The sequence below is a fragment of the Falco biarmicus genome, chromosome 5, assembly GCF_023638135.1.
Source record: "Falco biarmicus isolate bFalBia1 chromosome 5, bFalBia1.pri, whole genome shotgun sequence".
In the NCBI taxonomy this organism is placed as follows: domain Eukaryota; kingdom Metazoa; phylum Chordata; class Aves; order Falconiformes; family Falconidae; genus Falco; species Falco biarmicus.
Window position 1 is genome coordinate 66,513,870 of NC_079292.1, and position 21,955 is coordinate 66,535,824.

Here is a 21,955-nt window from a genome sequence, read left to right on the forward strand (position 1 = left end):
GCTGCTGCCATACAACAAAAATATCATCATGTGCGTCAAGAAATACAACTTCACATTGTAACATAGGTACAGAAATAGTTGGTATTTGCGTGTTATCAGACCATGATGGTATTCACCTTTGCATTCTAAAACCTCAAACATTAAATGTCTGACCTACTAATCATGCTTTGTAGCATCTTATTTAAAACTGTCACAGCTTCAAGGAAACTAAGGAAAGAGCTGTAAAATCACAGCACAGCAAAGGTGACTACAGAACAGCTGCTTTCTCTTCCTATATACATGCTAACAGGCATCCAACAAAATTGGAAATTGCAGTTCCACAGATTCCAAAACTTTGTGTTGAGTGAAAAAATTTCTTCAGCAACACACCCCAACCTCGAGACTATGATGCTGTGTTCTTGTATTCTTCCCCAGGTATCTGCTATTGGTCATCCTTAGGTATGAAAGACAGGGAGAGCTAGATAGGTATTTTGTTTGATGTGGGATCACTGTTATGTTCTGTTATGCTCTTTTCATGGGAAATACATTGCAATTAGTCTGTTTCCAGTGTTTTCAAGCCATATGTTGTGAAAGAGATATTCAGCTCCAGCTGCTGCTCAACTCATTCAAAATGCAACTCCCAGAAAATTTCATTTCTACCCAATAAGCCTAGATTCACGCTGCCTTTTCTTTGAAGAAACAAGAATCTGCTTCTGATCTGCTTTCCTAGTTGCAAAACTTTATATTTTTACCTTAATTTTTTAAATCAAACCACAACTTGGGGCAAGCGCCAGAAATTTCTACCCAGCTATTTTTATTGGAAGCTAAAGAATCACAGAAGTGCATAAACCTACCAACAGAAATATTTTCTATGTCTAATCAGGGGAACTGCTGAGGAAAGTGAACTCTGTATCTAGCAGAAGCCGTTGTACCAGACAGTTGATGCAGAGAGAAATTTATCCCAGATTTTTCTTTCAGCAATGATCAGAAATAGTTCCCTTTAACTGCACCCTTTCTTGTAACTCCTCCCAAAAGCATAATGTTTTAAGGACATTTAAACACACTGCCTCAGGTACAGCACAGAAGTTGTTTCCAAGCAATATGGGAAAGATACTATCTGCATGATGCAATTTATTATTTTTGCACCAATAGTCAAAGCTCATCTGCAGAAGTGCTTTTCAGCCTTTGAAGCTATTTAATTATATACACAATATTAGTGATTTAGCATTTGCAAATACATAAGGTAGTGCAACCCATATTCTGTCCCCCATAAAATGTCTAGAGCAAAATTTTAAGAGTACATCACAAATATCATTTCAAATATATACAGCACTGACATAATGTAGTCTAAGCTGCTTTTTAAACCTCATTACAGAAAGTTAAACTCCACTTCTCATGAATATACACTCTAATTTAATCCAGCTATCTGTATTTCCTATCAGATTTTTTCAATTGATTAGAAGAAAAGGGTGGGGTTACCTTACACAGCCGTTCTGCAAGGAACATAAATTAAAGTCTAAGCTTTCCTATATTTCACGATGCTTAAATTTTATTTACTTTCTTGCCTTATAGACTATACAGAGCTACCATGTGCTTGTGCATGGTAACTACTAGTGATTAAGATAATGATTCTATTTTGAAGAATCATTATCTTAAAGAAGAATCATCTTACAGAGCCAGGACACATATAGCTGTTGTCTAGAGCACCACTGTGTGGTCTGAGATTTTCATATATGTCACAAAATACATTATTTCTCAATTTTTTAGTGTGATTTCTCACAAGTAAGGAGTTATATGAAAATGTAACTGGAAATGACATCTGGACAAACACTTGAATTCCTCATAATAAACCATGGATAACATGGAATACAGAAGCCAAGCAGGTGCTGAGGTGAAACAACTAGATGAAACAATATTTGGGTTTTGTTTATTTTTTAATGAGGTGACTCTTTTTCCCAAATAAGGTAAGGAAGCAGCAATGGTTTGGGACTTTTTTTTTTTTTTTTACAATTACATAAAAGAGACCAAAAATACATGCCTATATTTTAATATCTCCAGAATCATATATGCCAAGGCAGGGTAAAGCTAAAATATCTTTACATGATCATTGTAGGGTATATTTAGGCCTCAGTTACCCTTCTGACTTGCTCCAAACATAGGTCAAGAAAAGATGGTGGGAAAATGGCCCCAAAATATACCTGACAAGGATTTTTATTTCAAAAAGAAAACCAAAATAGGAAAACAAGAGTGTATCCCATGTTATTACAGAAAGCAATAACAACAAATGTTACTGTGCTACAAGGGTAGCACAAAGTAGATACATGTTAGTTATCTCAATTTTGTATTCTGTGCAGTGAATTCACCAGGTAGCACACAATTTCAGTCTGAACCCCTAATTCAGAAAAGCATTTAATCATGAGTAACCTGCCTGGCTTCAGCAAGATACATGTCCTTTATTTTGAGCAAATGATGCAAGTCCTCTACTGAGTCAGATCCTGACGAGGAGTGGAAGAGCAGATGTTCTCCTACCCACAGTACTTCCTGGGCCTGCAGTGCTTAATTATAAAGGTACCTTCCCTATTTCAACCCTATGACAGAGTTTCTACAGACATGGTTGTAGCAGTATATTAACCAGTGAATCGCCTCTTACCATTCTTGCATTCTTTTCTCAAGTTCTGGAAGTAAGAATTTACTGTGGAAGGCATTTATTGATGAAATGTTAGAAAAGATTTTGTTAATCACTTCAGCTGGAAATGAACCTCTGTTGGCTTCCTCAAGGAGTCTGGAATAGAATACCTGCAATACAGAAAAAGAGCCCCAAGCCTATCAGCCTATTATCTTTAATCAGTGGAAGATCACCTATCCACCCCACCTACTCCAACTGAGGCAAGATCAGTATTTCAATAATATAGACATGTAATGACAAACTCATTTGTTGTCTTTTCCTTTACAGAAGTTACAAGCTTCTCCTCCCCTTACACCCCGCTTTTTCTGTCTTGTGAGCCAGGGAAGCACTGCAGGCGGAGCAAACATAAGGAAAGCCAAACTGAAGTAGTGCCATTTTGGATTGACTCCAGGCGTCTTGTCTGTTTTAACAGCTAAGCTCATCTCAGTTTTCCCAGTCTTCCAGTCATATTTTCCACTTTTGCTTTCTTTTCAGTTAGCATGATGTCTGATCACCGTTAGCACAGCTACTCTCCCTGTACACTGTATCCTCTTATCCTTTTGAAATCAAAGCAGTTGGCAGACTATGACTGTTCGTGACATACTGTTTAAAGTACAAAATGCGCCATAAAAATTAAAATTCTTTCCCCATCAGTGGGCTCTATCTGACTAGATGCAGCCACAAGATGGCTAGAGACATGTGTAGCTCTTTACATGCACATCACATAAAACATAGCCTATGGGGAGCTACGGTCCCTCTATCTCCCTCTCCTGTGCCTGAACAGCCTGTGTCTCCCTAGAAAGGGCTTGAGAAGTTTGGGTAAGTGCTTGGGAAAACAGAGTCTGAAGACAGGAACTTTGATAATTCCAACTGAGACAGCAGAAGACAAAGCAGAAAAGCCACTTTCACAAATACTTTAAACCACGCTCACTTTGCTGCATCTCCAAGAGGAGTTAGTTAATTTTGACAAGTTACTTTGAAGACTATAAAGGTTACATAAATTATAACCAAGTTCAGAAATGTAACAGTCCCTTCCCAGTCTTCTGCTTTCCTCTCATTAGCAGCAGTTTAGCAGCTGTGCTTGAAACTCATTTTTCAGAACTCTGCCCAGTTCTGGGCATAGGAGTAATGCACTTATGATCATGTCAAGGAAATAATTGTACATTACCCATCAGAAAAAAAATATATGAATGAAGTAAATATTTTCCTTTTTTATTTTTAAAATTCTCTAAATCAAAGCTCTTTTTTTTTTTTGCAATACTTCATCTTTTAAAACACACCATATAACCATCGCAATGTGGGTCTGCTAGGTAAATCCATTTTCATGAGGACAATTACTTAGATCCCCAAGCAGCCTGAACAATTATTATGTCAGTTGAGACTTCTTACTTTTCATCAACTGTTTTTACAACACTTATGCATTAGGCCTGAGAAATTTAAAAAGCAATGTCTGAGAAAAATGTCACGGAGTAAGGCAATGCAAAGCTATAGGTAGCCAGGTAAAATGGATGTCTTATGTGAGAAAGTAAAGAAGACTTAAAAAGGAAAGTACTCAAGAACTACAGACTTTTGCATTTAAGAAATATCAGTTTCATTCTAGAGAGCACAACAATTCAACCCTTCTCTTGCAGGAAGAGTAATTTCTGTTCAATTCGTTAGGATTTATTCTAAACATATAGTGGGAAAATAGGGGAGATAATAGTTTAGAATGAGCATCTTCCTAGGTTCTTTGGCACTAAAGAAAACTGGTCAGGTTGCTTAAATTTGAAAGATTTAGTAATTTTCTAGTGGGTGGGTGATTTCAGTATTATAAAATGATACCCTTTTCCATTTCACCAGAAGCCAAGAAATGGATACCCATCCTCTTTGCTGAAAGGTCTAGCAGTGTGCACTACTATTGCTTGTGGTGACATCTACACGCACAGAACATATTGCATTAATATCCACAAAATTGTAATACTTCAAAAAATGTAGTGCTCTTAAAATAGAAATATAGGCAAAGTTATATGGCAAAAGCAAATGACTGGGAAAGTCAGCAAAATGTGAAAAACATATCACGTCTTCTGTAATTTATACACATGCTTATGCACAGACATTTAAGTGAATATGAGGCAAGACAATAAAAACAAATTCAAGAAAAATGTACCCCATCTAGGAGGTCAAGTCGGCTAACGTAGGCTTTTTCTGTTTGCAGAAGTTCACTGGCAATTTTGTGACGTTTCTGTTCATCTGTCTCCTGGAGGAAAACAAGAAGATCTCTGAGGATACTGGAGGAAACATAATTTAATACTAAAAAAAGTTGAAAAGATATGTGATTACCTTACAGTCCAAAAAGCAACTGCAGTTCAAGTTTCACATTTAGTAACAGACACCCCATTTTGAAAAATCCAAACTTTCTAGCAGATTAATCAACAATACAAAAGTCAAAGAAGATAAAAAAATCAGTTGAACTGCAGAGCAAAACTCAAAGCCCAAAATATTGAATATTCCCCAGTTTATATAGGGATCTTTGCCAAAGCACCAACTCCCTACTAAACAGATCAGCTCACATCCTGGTAATTGCGTACCGCTGACCTTTCAGAGTTGGAAGAACTGATTTGCAGAGTAAGAGGGAACAGATGGGATTAGTTGGTGTTTACCCCCACTCCCATTTCAACAGTTATTTGAACTACATGTTCTTTGCATGACAGAATTATTGAAAAATAGCGTACAAATTGTTTTACATTCATTGATACGCTCATTGCTGATTAATTGACGACTACAATTAGACTTCTTTGCAGGTCTTTATGGGCTCCTGTGTTAGGTCTTTATGGAAGTCACTTTTGAATCTTAAGGGAAGTTTTCACTTTAAAGTCTTTCATTCCACAAAGTATATTTTTGATTCTTCTACTGAACGGAAACATAAAATGCTCATTCAGATTTCAATAATAAATTAAATATGTTAAAATACAAATGTATGAGTTGCTACAAGAAGTTACTTCAAGACAATGAAAGCACAGCCATCTACAATATTAAAACATTAGGGAAATGCCTCAGGCTCAGAAGCATCAGATTTAACAAAATGACACTTCCATTACAAGATTTTTCTTCCAGATCTAGTGCTAGCCCTGACAAGTGTTCACATCTAACAACAGCTGAATCTTTCCTGAGTAAATGGCAGTCTTATCATGGTGCTTATGGGAAAGTGGTAATTTTCTAAACAAACTATAAAAAGTTTTCATTAAAAAAAAAAAGAAAAAAAAGAAAGAAAAGAAAAGAGTTTGGAAAAGTTATTTCTGATTTCAAAATGCACGCTGCTTTCACAAGAGTATGATAAACATATACTATGATACACATATTATGTGTATATACATGAGTACGATAAATATATCATATAAAAAATTCAATATGGAATACTAAAGTAGTCTTTTCATTTAAAGGATTTCAGTGGCTTTTTTCTTCCTTTTCAGAATTCGGTAAGTATTACAAATTTGAACACATTTCGGATACCTGCAGTTTTAACAGTCACACTGCTACACGGCAAACCTCCTCCCTAAATACAGACTTTAAATAGTGACTTTAATGCTGTTCATTAAATCTATTTAAATCAGCATAGCAACCACAGTAACCTACAGAACAGCATTTTAAAGTGCTGTCAAGAGACACTGCAGGGAGCTGGAAGATCAGCTATTCCAGCTGCAGCATGCCGTTTAGTGCAGCCATTTACAAGGCATCTCATACGTGGACTTGAGCCACAAAACCATGGAGGCTGTTGGTTCCTCAGCACTTTAATTATTTTTTCTCTCCCCAAAACCCCACTTTCTCCCCTGAAGCACTACTATAGAAGCAATCTGCAGTTTCCAGATTACTTGAACTAATCAAGAAAGGGAAAAATCATACATAACTGACTCAAAAATATGGCACAAAACGAGCAATTCAGAAAAAGCATTTAATCCTCACTCCTAAATCAGGACAAATCCCTCTTATTCTCCCACTATACTCTGACCCCAACTTTCCCATCTTCTCAGTATCAGCCTTAAACATATTCCTAATTCTAGAACCTCAGTCTCCTTTCTACATCAATCACACTACCGGACACAGGAATTTTTAGTTACCTTTTAACCACACTGGCGTGTTCTTATTCCAGCATAAGAACACCCACCCACCGGGTTAGGTTAGTGCAAAAACAACACAGAACTGTATTGCTCCTTTTCTTTTAGGGAAGTCCTCATCTTGCCACCTCACCATGTCAATACTTGCCCACATGTTACATGAACTCCCAGCTGTGTTTTCTACTGCTAGCTCCATCCTCCTCCCTTTGCACACTTCAGTGTCTTCTCTAGTACCCTGTCTAAAGGAAAGCACTTTCCACGAGGTCGCTCCAGCTTCCTTCCTGTTGGAAACAACAGGTCACAGACTATTTTGCTAGTAGTGGTGTCCATCTGCTGTGGAGCTTTCCTTGATGGAAGTGGCTGCTGCTTCTCCTGAGCACACAGGGTGAATTGGGAGCAGACGCATGGGTGGACACGTGTCCTGGCAGCACCATGCTACACAGCAAGGCACGTTTGGTGGAAAGACTCACCAGTGTGCAAAGCCAGTGCTGCAGCTGGCGTGTGTGTGTGTGTGTGCGCGCGCGCGCGCGTGTGCATCCTTCATCCTTTCAGGGAATTCATTTACAGTCATCCCAGTTCTGCCGTGGCACACGCCAGACTGCACTACAACTTTACCCCCAGCTGCCCACCTGCTCCTCCTTGAAGCAGGCACACAGGGAGCAGTGAAGCTATGGGCTCAGGGCAGGCAGACCCAAATCTGGCTATTCCCAGTAGCAGGAAGCAACTTTTACAATGTAATTTGGAAGTAAATCCTCAATGATGTTTGTGACAGTGAGAATGACATGGAGCCATTCGTTATTAGAGCTGTTCAACAGAACAGCCTTGAAAAACCTTGTAGAGACAATGTAAAGAACTACTGCATCAAATCTAATCATTAACAGTAAAAGGAAATGTTAATAGTCTTTTAAGTTACAAGTTAAGCTTTATTTTCAGAGGATATAACCATAAATGCACACATCTCTTTTCACAAGTAGGATAGTAAGTTAATAGAAATTGAAGATATGGACACTTTTTTTTTTTCTGGAAAAATTTTCTATTTCCCTCCTATGATTTCATTATACTTTTAGTACATTAGTATTTATTCTGGGCTCCTTGCTGTTAACAAAAAAAAACCCAACCAAAAAACGGAGACAAAAATTTACTACAAGATATACCTGGACATATACTCTATCACTTCAAGCGCAGCTTCTCAACGATTTCAGGAAACTTCTGTGACAATCCATAACACACGACAACTCAATGTATAAAACTGTAAGACATGGTTAGTGTGCTATACAGGGAAAGGTCACATTGGAGGTACACTATTTCAACCATAGACCAAAGTATCAGAAGTGTAAGACTGCAGTAGGTGCATCAGTCAGGACTGCAAACTTGTGCCACTATATGGATGCTTACAGCAAGAATTTCACCTAGGCCTAGTTATATATTCGTTAATACAAAGTTGCACATCCCTAGAATCATTACATTACTATGGATGCTTAAGAAATTAAAATACGTAATTTTTACTAAATTGTTCTTGAACTCTAAAATTAAGAAGAGGTATGAAAAATGCTGCTGAGAGCATGAACTTTTTTCATGTGAGTTTATATTTCCTAACACTGTTTTTCCATTGGCCTAAGCTTGCAAAAAAAAAAAAAAACCAAAACCAATGCTGACTTAAAACAGCCTTTACATAAACCTAAATTCCAATACAGTCATAACTAATTATCCAAACCAAACAGCAGCCATATCCCATAAAAAACCCCTATACCTACTGATATGATAGTGATGCTATATATGATTCACTCATATTTAGGTGTAGCCCTTGCCCAAGAGCTTTGCAGTAATACATGAAGCAACACAGGGTGAGAGATGTAGAGTATGAAAAAATATAATTCAATTATGTTGTGCTTGTTTGTAATGCTCAGTTTGGTCTAAAGTAACAGAATGGAGTTTTCTTTTCTAGTACTATTCATGTCATAGCTGCTTCACGATCCAAAGCTTTTTTCCCTGAGTATTGGGAATATAAACATAAATTTCCAGGAGAATTTAAGATATCCTTTAATCTCAAGTCCTCTGTTTCTGAAATCAAGGAAAGCACTGAATTTTGCCAGGCCTCCAATGAAAATCCTGAATGCTACCATCGTGTTCTGGCATATTAACTCTATATAATAGTCCCATTGCACAAATGATGGGCGAGTTTCTTGCACAGCAACCAAGAAAAGCAGTAAAGATCCTGGTATCCTTAAATAAACTATTCTTGTCAAGAGGATTTACACATTTAAACTGTGTGCTAAAGATATACGGCGTTGTTCATTATTTACTGTTGCTAGAGACAACCATAAAATTGTAGAACCAGAGTGTTGTAAGAGTAAAACATTTCTTGCCAGAAAGTTAGCTTTGCAACAAAGTTTCACCATATTTAAATCAAAACTTCACCTCACATTTAGAAATACACAATCTCCATCAGGTTTTGCACCTGAAACACCAGGGCCCTTAGCATTGCTGCTAAAAGAAGACATCAAGGACTTTATTAAAGATGCACAATAGATTATTCTCCATCTGTGGCATGCGTGCAGTCTATATCCCTGTTTCCTACCGGTCTCGCAACAAATACCAAAGCGTTTGTCTTCTTGTCTTCAGTTAGCTCTAGCAGCAGATTTCTCACATGTTATTCAGGAAGTTAAATGACTGCAATATTCTTGTATTATTCAGCCTCTGTGTTTTAGGCAAACCAAATTTTATGACAGAAGGTGCTTCTGCTGCAAGGCAGGAAACTTTCCACTTTTAATTGTGTTTTTGTTTGTGATATTTGTGGTTTGAGACTTTTAAAGTAATTCAGTAAATAAGAGAAATAAAGCATATTATACTCAGGTCATTTGGGGAAAATATTTCAGAACAATGCCAAATTTACTAAGTTTTGTTTCAACTTTTCCAGAACCAGCAACAATCTGACTTTGGTCAGATCTACAGTGACTAAGGGGAAAAAAAATAATTTTAAAAGCAACACTATTTCAAAATCAGCTTTTTTTTCCAAGTCTAAAATGTAATTTCTGCTCTTGTTTTGCACCATTCCACAATTTAATTCGTCCTTTCCAGCAGTGGACTTAGTTTATTTCTGCTGTGCAATATGCATTTACATAGAGATAACACCACTTTTTTCTCTTCCTTGAATTAGGAAATATGGCATGCAAGAGGCAAAGAAATTTGCATCACTATCAATGTATACATATCTATCTCAGATCCATAATTTAAAGTTTGTCTATGACTCACATGCATCTGCTCCTATTGCTTTTACTCAATTGTACCTACACTTGCTTAATTAAAAAGGTCAGAAGTGTGCTGTGGCAGAAGTCTGTGCAGTGCAACTTCAACTGGACTGTATCCCAGTTTTAAGATTCTTTACTAAGTGGGCGCTTAGCAAAATCACAGACTGCCTAAATGCTCTTACTTCTAATGCCTGCTTGGGCGCAGAAACAGTTTAAAGCTCTACCAGACCTCTCCTGTTCCTTATCACCCTCCCCTATTCCAAACAGCATGGCAGCAGCTACTTAGACCGCTGATTTCAATCTATAGGTTGCATTAATCCAAACTAAATTGCTGTTTGATTTTGTAAAGTGTGGCCCTTAGGTCAGTTTGTGGTGGACATGGTTCTTAATCTCAGTAAAGAGGATGTCTTTGTGTCACAAGCAAGCTGGTATCTCTGGAAGTGCTGCTGTGACCCAGTTCAGTTTTACAGATTCAGTTCTCCACCGGCGCTGACTTAGAAGTCACCCTGCATGCCTTTGGTTTGTTTCAGTTTTTTACCCTTCAAGCACCAGCGAACAATACATCTAGCAGCAGTCACGTTACCCCTCACAATCTGACTCTTGGGCAACACAGGACAGATCACACGTGTTGGTCCCAGCAGCTCAAAGACAGATTTTTGATGAGATTGCTGCCATTAGCATTTGCCCAGTTCCTTCCTGGACTTTATAACAGGACTGGCTCCCATTTCTGCTTTTTCCTGAAAATGATGCCAGCACCTTGCTGCGTAACTTGGATTCAGGCTTAACATCACTGCCCACGCAGCATTCAACACTTCATAGGCACAGAGAGGGGAAACAGGCATTATTGCACAGGAGATAGAAACATAATGAGAGGTGTGGCAGGTTAAAGGTGCCTTGGACTGTGGCCAGGCTTATATTTAGATGGGAGTCATAACGTTCACTCCTTAATGGCAAAAACCACCCCTAAAACAAACAAGAAAAGCCATGCAACCCAGTGCCTTCTCGTCATTACTTAAGATATTTCATCCTACAATACATGAGAATTTGAGGCCCACCTTTCCCACACACAGAGTTTACCCTCAAGCATAGATGTGTGTTAATGAAACTCAAGTGCTTGGAGAGGTCTGTAGTTAATTGATGCAGGTGTACTCCTGACAAGCAGTGATGAGCTTTATCAGTGCTCAGCTATTTGTCCCTGTGGTGAAGAGGAAAGCTGGGAGGGTCCAGCCTGCCACCAGTCCCCCGTGCACACACCACACACACACACACCCCCCCATGACTCACATGTGGCAAGGCTGGACCAGAACTGTTAGCAATGCTCACTGGCCACCAATGCCTCAGTATGAGAAGGCAAAGAACATAATCAAAATTTTAGTGGTGGAAATATGCACATTTTTTCAGCAATTAATTTCCCAAGACAGATTTTCTTCCACCCACTTATTTCCCTTATTATTTAAAAACCTTCCTTACAAGGAAGCTCAAATTCACCATGACATAAGTTCTCATTGCTAACAAGGCATATATTTAGGATGCTAAACCTTGCGTCTATCTCATAGCTAGCAGATTGCCACTGCCTTTCCAGCTTTGACTTGACAACTACATCCAAGTTAAGGACTCATATGACAGTTCTGCCTAAATCCCTGCTGCTACAGTTTACTGCATGTGGAATTTTTATGTACCCCACTAACATGTGTCCCTTGTAGCCTGACACAGCTGAAGCACTGCGCTAAACATATACATGTACTTCGGTTTCACTCTTTTTAAACCTCAGATGGAAAAGTGGGGGGAAAGGGATGGGAAGTAGGGGGGGACACCAGAAAGAGAGGGGGGGAACTGGGAAAAGCAGGGGAAAGGCAAGCAAAACTTTTTTTCCTGTCTTTTTTTCACAGGAAAAATAACCAAAAGATTTTCAACTTTCTGACTGGCTCTTGGAAGCTGGTTTTTGTAAATAAAAACCTAGAGAAAATACAGAAAGTAACAATATAGCAAAAACGAAATAATTTCTTGGTTTACCTTCATCTCTACAGGTTGATCTTGCTTGCTGATTTCTTCAGTTGGTTCTTCCTTCACTTTAGTATCAATTTCTAGAGTTTCATTTTCAGATGGGAGCAGTGTATCACTGCTTGGAGTTCTGTAGCAGCTGTTAAGCATCTGTCCTTCACAGGCAGTCGTACTTTGCAGTGACTCTCTAGAAGTACTTTCTCTTTCCCCATTTACCAAGCTGCTGTTGATGGCGTTATCCAGAACCAGGGTGGACACAGTGGAGCCACGATCTGGTAATCTCCTGTCCTCATCTTCCATCTGGTCTTGTGCTACTACTCCGTTAGCTGTGTGTAGCTGTGCAACCTGAGTTTTGTCAGTGTTACTGTTTCCCTGTTTTTGTAGTGGGTGCTGGGAGGGGAGTTTTGGTTGAGGTGATGGTGTTGACCCATATCTTCCTTGAGATTTAGAAATGTGGAGAACAGAGGAATCTTTCTTCAAATCACTAGGATTTAATGAGCTAAAAACACCAAACAAAACATATATGAGAGAAAAGTTAAACATGGCATTATAGAAAATCCCTAGTATGGAGAGCAGGAGAGTTACACCACATAACAAATTCCTTCCAGACCCTTTTTGGTTAATATTGGGAAGTTCAGGCCATTGAGGCTTGAACTGTGTTATTCCACTGAAACACACACAAACACGCATCACTTACTGGAAACCCAGAGTGCTGCCCATATTGATTTATTACATCCTCACGTGTCTTGAATCTCCTTTGTAAAATGGGAGGCAGTATGACCAGCTCCACATAACAGACAAGGGAACTGAAGTGCTGATACATGAAGCAACTCACCCAAAGTGTTACAGAAGATTATTGGTGGAAATGGAGAAAGATTTACGGTCTCCCAAGTCCCAGTTCGATGCTTAAACTAACAAGCAGCCTGTTCCCTAACTGCCCTATAATTATACAAAATGCATGAAAAATGTCCAAGAGCATTTAGCATCCCTTTCCTTAGTTCAGCAAATTACAGGAGGGGCTTTAAATTCTTACCTTATTTCTTCCCCCAGTTTCCTTATTTAGCAGTGCCCTTTTGTCATGCTGCATGTTTTCTGATTTAAAAGAATAAAATTCTTTCATATTTTATCTCCACTTTAAACACATTATCTCTTGTTCATACCTTTCACTATCTATTCCTCAGTTTTATTTCTGAGATTTTGCATTTTAGGCCAATATAAATGGTAGCCTACTCCATAGAAGTGCTTGGCTTCATTACAGTTTAAAAAAAATTAAATCATTGAAATCAAATCAAAACCTATACATTTTTGTCTGAAGTACCTTTAACAAACCATATTCAACTTGCAAAACGGTATCATGACTGTCCTCTAACATATTGTTCCCAGTATGGACCATTAATCTTCTGGAAAGATGAAGACTGCTTATAAACTGTACGTTTACACCAACAGTGTAAACATATTCTGCACTTTTGTACACAGAGCTCAAAAAATATTTTTCAGTATATTTCTTCCGTCATATAACAAAGAAATTTAAATCAGTTTTTCTTTAATTGTGTAAAGACTATGTCTTTAAAAAAAAAAAAACAAAACCAAAACGCCTTAACTCCAAGATAGGATTAAGTTACATTTGCTTGCATACAGCACAGAGGTTTAATTAACTTTTTCCCATGCCTACATGTTTGTGGGATGTACAGACTAATAAAAATAAGTTATTATAATTGACCATCGGTTTGCAATTCATGAACATGCTACCTAGTCATTTGAAGACCAATAATTAAAAGTTAAGTTCACCTTCATGGAAGACACATTTTGTGAGCTAAGCTCATTTGAAAAACAGGAATTGCTTCTATGGCCACAGCAGGATATTCCAGAACTTGACATGCTAATTGTGCAAGCTTCTCATAAGCAGAGGTCATAGAGTTGAAGAGAATTTAATCATTGCACAGATATTATTGGATATATTTAATAAAGTATGTTGGTCAAAAAGCAACTCAGACTCCCCTAGTCCCCAAAACAAAACGTCCCTACTTTTAGAAGTCTACAAATAAGGAAGTTTTCCTTGCTTTCTTTATAGCTTCCTTTAACTGCATAACATTCAACAAGTTCCTGTAGAACACATCAGGAATGTCTAGGAAGAAGAAATTCAGGACTCATTGGTGCAGGGCACAATGAACCTGAGGACTTTCCATTCAGAAATGCTAACATTGTTTTCCTAGGGATACTACACTGCTAAAAAGACTTGGGTGATGCTTGGAGGAAGACTGGGAAGCTCTAAGTCAGGGGTCCTCAAACTATGGCCCGCGGGCCAGATACAGCCCCCCCAAGGTCCTCAATCCGGCCCCCGGTATTTACAGACCCCCCTGCATCCCCCCGCTGGGGGTTGGGGGGAAACCAAGCAGCCGCAGATGACTGCCTGCCACTGCATCCGCGCGCCGGCCCCCTGGTTAAAAAGTTTGAGGACCCCTGCTCTAAGTGGTAACAGGACTAGAGACCTGTGCTAGCAGTATTCACAGGACCTCCGGTGCTGCAGTAATTTCTTTTTCCCCATCTTTGAGCAGCTGTCATGACAGAGTGCAATGAAGTATCTGCCTAATGATGGAAGTTTCTTGCAGATGAAGGTCTGAAATTATTTCCACTAGAGATGCAATGCTCAGCTGCCTCTGTATAAAGGATTAAATTTCCCCCATCCTGAGGGGCAATTCTTTCAATGAAAGTTGTAATACTCTGGCTTGTCCTCAGGACATGCTCTGTTGTACGTAATATGCACTCCTTCCCATGGGGGACATCCCTTCAGGACATCAGTGTTCTGACGAAATACAGGAAAGCCACATCCAAAACTTGCAGCTCTCAACTGTCACTGGACTGTTTCTTGAGCTGTTCTTCTATCACAGGCTTTCTGGAAGGTCACTCTCTTTATACAGAGCAGATATATTCGGAACTTCTGTTTCCAAGCTCATAATTCTTGTCATGTACACCTAACTAAAGGCATGCAAGTAACACTATTTTCTGAAAGCAGAGTTCACTGTGGCTCATGTTTCTCAAAGTTCCAATGTTTCCTGTAAATGGCAGTATCAAAACTCAAGAACACCAAACTATTGCACCACAACATCATATCAAGTACTACAAAGCAAACAGTTTAGGGAGTGTACGCCATACCAATAACGTGTGCAGTTCACCCTCTTCACATGAATGATCTGAAGAGGTTAAGACAGTATAAAATTAAAACCACGATTTCAGGTTTTTCAATTTCCTTATGAAATTAAAGAATATTTTTTTCTGCAAGAACAAAAGAATTTAAGATTAGCTCCAATGCTTCATTCTAAAAATCAGCATTTATTTCAAATAGCTGACATTTTTCAGGATGTTTTAAAAATGCTACAAGCTTGGCTTCTTTGTTTTTTTAAAAGAAAAATTAAGACTAGCACCTCATGAAAAGGTGCATCTCGAACAGGTCAAATATACAACTGGCTCACACCGTTTTAAAAACACACGCAGTTTTGCCATCAGACCCTCTGGCAGGGATGGGTTTGAGCACTACTGCGGTACTAACATTTTTCCTCACAGGTTCCAACGATCCACACACAACAGAGTTACAAACCAATTCAAATTCTATTACATACCTGCCTCCCTCAAAACGATTGATGAGATCTGACACTTTGCTGGACTTTTCCTTTGCAACACTAGACACAGTGGTGGGCGTCTCTTCCTCCATTCTTGGTTTCTGGTTTGATAAAGCTTTATGCCTACGGGTTTGGTACGTAATAGGTGACACCTTCTGCAGATGAATTGGCTTTGGAGGCACTGCAAACAATAACAACACCACCAATCACTCACAAACTGTTTCTTTGAACTACCAAAACATATATGAGATTTTTGCCTAAGAACTTACTACGGTAATGAAGAAGAGGTGCTCTTGGCTTTACTGAACCTTAAAGTTGCTTTATGAATGCAGGGACCTCATACAGTTTTTTTATGCACTGCCTGGTGTCAGGAACCTTGTTATAATTCTTGGATAAAAGGCAAACCATATGTACTTTAACAAGCTAGAAAATTAAGAGGTTTTCTTGTTTGTTTAGTTTTTATAGTTACTATAGTAAACACATGTGGCCTCCATAAATGCAGGTTTTTGCATTTATGCAAAAGAATTAAGCATAATCAAAGGACCTAGCTGTGCTGAGGAGCTCAAGAGAGATATTTAAATTGCTGCCCCAAAACTCTGGTGCTTTCATTCTTTACCTTCTCCCTTGTGAACTCAGTAATAACAGTCAGTGGAAAAGGTATTTGCCTTCGCCTTTGAGCTTCCTTTACTTATTGAACACTTGTCTATTCATACTACTGAAGACCTGGGCCCCTGAAAATATTTTTTATTCTTCTTCCTTTTTCCCCCCATCCCTACCAGAAGTCCTTCTAATTAGATTGTTAACGATCAGTCACTGTTTAATACAGCAGTGACTAGAACACAAAGGACAGGGTGACACATAAAGCAACTGAAGTCACAAGTGCTGGGGTTGTTTACATTCAGGTTCACCCCTTTAAGTGACTATGCAGCATTTGTGGGCAGCAAAAGCACTTCACAGACAGTGCCCAAATGTGTTCCACTATCAGAGCAATGGACCTCCAGCTCCATCAAAAAGAGACACTTAATGGAAAGGTCCTTAATTCCCAAGAACACAACTCTGCTCATTCTCACACCCACTCCCAAAATGTATTGTGGGGAGAAGTGAAAGAATTTGATATGAAATTGAAAAATAAAGACTGTATCTGCCCTTTAATAAAAGGCAGGCATAAACTAGCAGGAGTAGGCAATGTCCTGCCAGTAGAACTGCTGGCCCCAAGGGTTCAGCTACCCCTCCACAGGTACCACACTCCGGCGTGCCACAGGCACCAGCCCTCCGGTAACTACACAGACCTGCCAGGGGGCAAACATGAAGCGAAGGAGGACAGGAATTGGTATTAGGAACCACATGCAACTCTCACTGTAGAAAAATAAGCACTAGTACAGGATACATGGTAGATGGATCTGAAAAGTCATGTTCCTTGCATCACTGATTCTAGAATGGCTTGCTGACTGACCCTGGAAAACCTGTGCACCACAGGAATTAGCTTAAGTCCCATCAACAGACATTTGAAAGTGTTGTTGAAAAAACCTCTTGAAAATATACTGTCACAGGCTATGATAAATGTAAAGGAACACTTTGATTAAGGGCAACTTTCCATCTCTACCTTACATTAAATTTATAAGAGGTAATATTTATCTGTGCTTCCAATAACCTAATAGCACTTAAGTGGGATTGTAGTGATTGCTGCAGTCTGAAAAGTACCATGAGGGGCTCCATGAAGAAATGAACGTACCACAGAAAGCTTTAGACTTCAACCATATCAACTACAAATGCTGATAAATGAAATAATCAGAGGGAGAAGGAATAGATTTTCTGTGTATCAGATCCTTTTACTGCGTATAAGTGTATCTTTGGTCTTTTCAAGCTTTATTTTGTATTTATTAACACAAGCAAAAAAGCAGATTTGAGGAAGGATGCAGTGCAGAAAGGATGACGTAAAATACTGCAGTTTTCAAACAGCTACAATGCAACCCTGAAAACAAGCAGAATATTAAATTGTGTAACTGCTTGGGTATCTGTACTAACTGAAGCCCCTCCTGAGAAGCCGCATACACTTGCTCAGCCGCAGCTGCAGTGCAGTGCAGCAGCTTTCCTTATGCTCCCCTCTTCTCAGGGAGTTCGGAGAAAGTCTGGCAGAATTAGGCCAACGAGCATCAGATAATTGTCCAAGTGCTGAATAGCTTGCTGCGCTGACAAAGGCGATGGGACAGCTGAACAAGGAGACACAAGCGGGCTGGGAAAAAGCAGGACACAACTGAGCGTGGGCACTGCCATTCCCTCAGGGGGGAGACGGAAGGGAAAGGGAATGCTGGGCAGAATTACTGACCAGCACCGTGCTAGTTCGCAGAAACACTTCTTATTCTTGCAATGGATTTTGTATAACCCACAGTCCTGTGAATTCTCTTATTTAATGGACTCTTCAATTCTTTGATTCTTTTGTACATCTCATAACATGTTAATAGCCTCACAAGGATATATTAAAACTACTAAGCTTGAGGGAATTAATGTCTACTGATAAAGCAGAAGGAATTAGCTGGAAGCTATTTTTATACTGGATCCACTGGGACAAAAATCAAATTCTAGGACATTCTGTGGAGGTGTCTCACACTTTTGCAGCTATTACAGAAAAATCCCCAGTTTAGCAGCATTTCAGTAGGGCAAGCATGAGGAACTTCTGGCCAAACTGGACAATCCCAGTATACTGAAAATCCCTGTAAAGTCTTCAGAGGAGAACCACAAACCAAACAGCCATGCCAATTCACTAATGTAAGATATTTTGTTCTTTACTCCCTATTACCACCTAACAGATAACTTTTCCCCTAATCAGCTGCTCCTGCAGCTACTGTAAGTTTTAGAAATAAAGCAATGGGAAAATGACAGTCACAAGATCAATGAAAAGAAAAGAATCAGTAGTGTAAAAAAACCTGCAAACCTTCCTGAAAGGTCAACCTTGTTAGCAGGGATTATGGAAAACAAATTCCATTAATTCTCCCCTCAATGTACTTCTGTAGTGTTTTGTTTTAATCAGATTATTTTTCAATGTGCACACAGCAGGATCTTAAGGAGAAAAAAAAAAAAGATAAAAGACTAGCCCATTGTAATACCCTGCATAATACAGAGCTCTGTCTGAGTCTATAAATACTCTTGTCTCTATACTTTAGAATTTTGAGCTCATTAGGGGATGTGAACTGCATATTCTACCCAAAGAAAACCCCTCAGTATACTCAGGTAGCTGCTACTGTATAATGCTAGCCAAAATACCTACTCAAGATTTAAGCTGCAGTGCCTAGTTGTGCATTCAGCTTTGTACATATACATAAGGAAATGGGAGGTAATGCTACAAAATGGCTCAAAAGGTGCAACCACCTTTGCTGACTGCAAAGCATATTAGCAAAGAAAGTTTCTCTTCTCTTAGAAAGTATAACACAGTCAATCTCCCTCTATGCATTTAACTCCTGCTGGTTAAAAATGCTGCTATGCTTTCATTCAATGAAAATACACCCAGTTAAAAGTTCCTGTGGTAAGCAACTATAGCTTTCCTGGCTGAGTCATCCTTCATCAGCTCCTTGCACGCTCCATCACCTTCAGGAAGATCAGATGAGCACAGTTGGACAGATACCAAAGATTTACACTTGCCAGAACAGTACAAAATGACTAAGAACTGAGACTCAGCAAAAAGAAAGAAAAAGTTCTCTCCTCTTTAGGATGTACATTTCCACATTTTTATACCACATCAGAACAAGTATCTTCCAATATTATATTATAAAAAAAGACTAATAATAATCGGATGTGCTTTGTTCTCTCATTTGTCTTCTTTCTGGAAATAATGTTTGGGATTTAGCACTTTTGATGATAAAAGAAACATTGCTACAGGTTTCTTAAAGCACCACCGAGACTGGAGAAGTCTAGCTAGAAACAGCTCTCAGTTGCAGTTCAATTTGCCTTTAATTGTAGAACTTTCATTTGCCAGAAGTGCAGTCTACATCCCAGACCTTTAAGAGGTCTCTGGGACCAGGGCACTGAGTAAGTTCAAAACTACAGACTATATTATAATCAACTGAGAAAGGAGGACAGAACTGATGCCACACAGAAGAGAGTCAGCTGAAGTCCGCGTGCTGAATACTTCGTGTCCATACCATTTCACAGTAGCACAAACCAGCCTGTCTTCTGGAGTGGAAAATCATCTCCAACCCAAACAAAAATGCCTCTTCAGCCTCAGCAGGAGATTCACAAGTACTCCTAAGCACTCATTAGGAAAATTTACATGAGCAACTGATGCACGGTCTTGAACTGACAAGACATTTCACTGCTTTGAAGAAGTGTTGACATTTCAACATATTTTCCATCCTACAATAAAAATCTGCTTGGTACAGACAACAGTTTCAGTGCCCAGTATTTAGTAATTGGGCCTTATATAAAACTCATGCAAGAGGTTCAAAGAGCAGTGACCAGAAGAAACTAGAAAAAACTGGTCAATTTGTACATGTCACTCCACATGCGTTCTGCTATTGCTAGGTTCAGATCACTACCCAAATATTTGTAGGTAAGGGCAAATTTCAAATTATCTAACAATTTGCTTCATCTCTTGTGCATCATATTTGCCTTGGAATTCAGTAGTGTATTTCACTATTTCCATTGACTACCTCCAGTCTGGATTAGTCCACTCTATCAGAGAACACATTGCACTGATGCAAAGGCGAAGCAAGGTGTTTCACAGCTGGTCCAGACTGTGACTGCTTTTCTCCACAGTCCTGATTACTTTGCTTAACTCACTTATCAGCCTTCAGTCAGTTTCAGGCATTGTTCCAAATTTGTAAAGATTTTCAATAATCAAACTGTACTCAACACAGAAATCTGACATACAAGTTGTTAAATTATTAATAGAAGGAATTATTGGGGAACAAAAATTGCTCTTTTACTGTCAGAGTTTCAGACTGCTGTTTGCTTTCTCCTTGAAATGCTGGGGTAGTGGGGAGGGGAATAAAAATGAAAAGGAAGAATTTTATATTGGACTCTGTGCAGATATTTATTCACTTGATCCAGCTATCCTGAGTTTCCCAATATTTAAACTACTTCTCAGAGACCAAGTGCAGACAAAAGAGGCTCAGAGTCCAGGGTTCACTTCAAGTGCAAGATTTTGGACATTTTTACTCTATATCAAAGCTCTATTTCACCTATTAAAGCTAAGTTTACTAAAACTAGCTGTAACCCACCTGTAATGCAGCCTCAAAGTCATCTTTCAATCTTTCATTTTAATTATATAGATTTTGGTAGGTTACAGGAAGGTCATTTTGCAGTTAGTTCATCAACAACCAAATACACTGCATTACAATTCAGGTCTGTCATCTTGTTTCCCTTCACTGTGAAAGCACACTTAGTATTTGTATGACTAGCACCACCATTTTGAAAAATATTTCCTGCTAGTATAAACCAAAAACATTTCTATACCTGTACACGAAAAGCTCTTAAAAAAATAGCAAACATAATTAAACCATTAAACTAGAGCAATTCAGTTTGCTTGGATCATTTGGACTCCCAAATGCTTCTCTTGTTCATTCTATTCTGTTTTGCTTCAAATGAATAAAAAGGCCAAAAAGATACACTATATAATTTCAATATGATGCACATATTTAACAGAAATAAACAGAGAAAGATGTAGGACCCATGAACAAAGGATGCACAAAATACTATTTACAAAAGTATTATTGAATATAATCTACACAGCTGCATTTCTTAGGTTACAACACTATCCCTGGCTGTGCCACATTTTGGAGAAAGCAATTTTGACAAACACAGAAGTCATGGCTAGGAAAGAGCAACAACAGCTGCATAACTACTTGAATGAATAGGGTCCAATAATATCCAACTCCTAATTTATCTAACAGCTAAAATTGATAATAAGTAGGCTGGCCTTGTTTTTGAAATGCTTAAAATCTTTTTATTCATTGCTCATTTCTGTTTATCCATTAAAAGATTTCTAAAATATTTTTCTTAGGAAGAACATGTGTTATCCTATTAACTCAGCTGCAGCTAGGAACTAGTACAGAAAGACTACTCAAATAAGTAATGTTTACATACAAATGCTAAAAACATCTTCATTTAGTGAACAATACTGGCAAAAGTTCTATAAAAACAAAGAATACAGGAAATACAACTTTATTTTGCTCTTATTCTCCCTAAGTAAACAGAATTTTCTTGACACCCCAATGAATTTCTTCCCCACTTAACCCTAACACGAACTCAGGACTGATGCAAAATTCTTTGAGATGTGTTTTCTTATGAAGTGATACACAGATTGTTAAAACCACTTCATGATGACTCCACGTGATTCTAGTTTCTACATGTGATTTAAAC

General features: G+C 38.6%; 1 protein-coding gene across 11 annotated transcripts in view; it reads right to left on the minus strand.

Moving 5' to 3' along the window:
* FGD4 (FYVE, RhoGEF and PH domain containing 4) overlaps positions 1–21,955 on the minus strand; it is a 110,214-nt gene that overhangs the window by 15,100 nt on the left and 73,159 nt on the right. For 9 of the 11 annotated variants that reach the window (XM_056339518.1, XM_056339525.1, XM_056339523.1 and 6 more), the window contains exons 3-6: positions 15,602–15,782; positions 11,997–12,483; positions 4,791–4,880; positions 2,630–2,775 (exon numbers count right to left, since the gene is read on the minus strand). In XM_056339518.1, the coding sequence (XP_056195493.1) occupies positions 2,630–2,775; positions 4,791–4,880; positions 11,997–12,483; positions 15,602–15,782 (904 nt within the window). Of the gene's footprint in view, positions 1–2,629; positions 2,776–4,790; positions 4,881–11,996; positions 12,484–15,601; positions 15,783–21,955 lie in introns of those variants that run through there. The other 2 variants (XM_056339527.1, XM_056339528.1) reach the window with 2 other exon arrangements.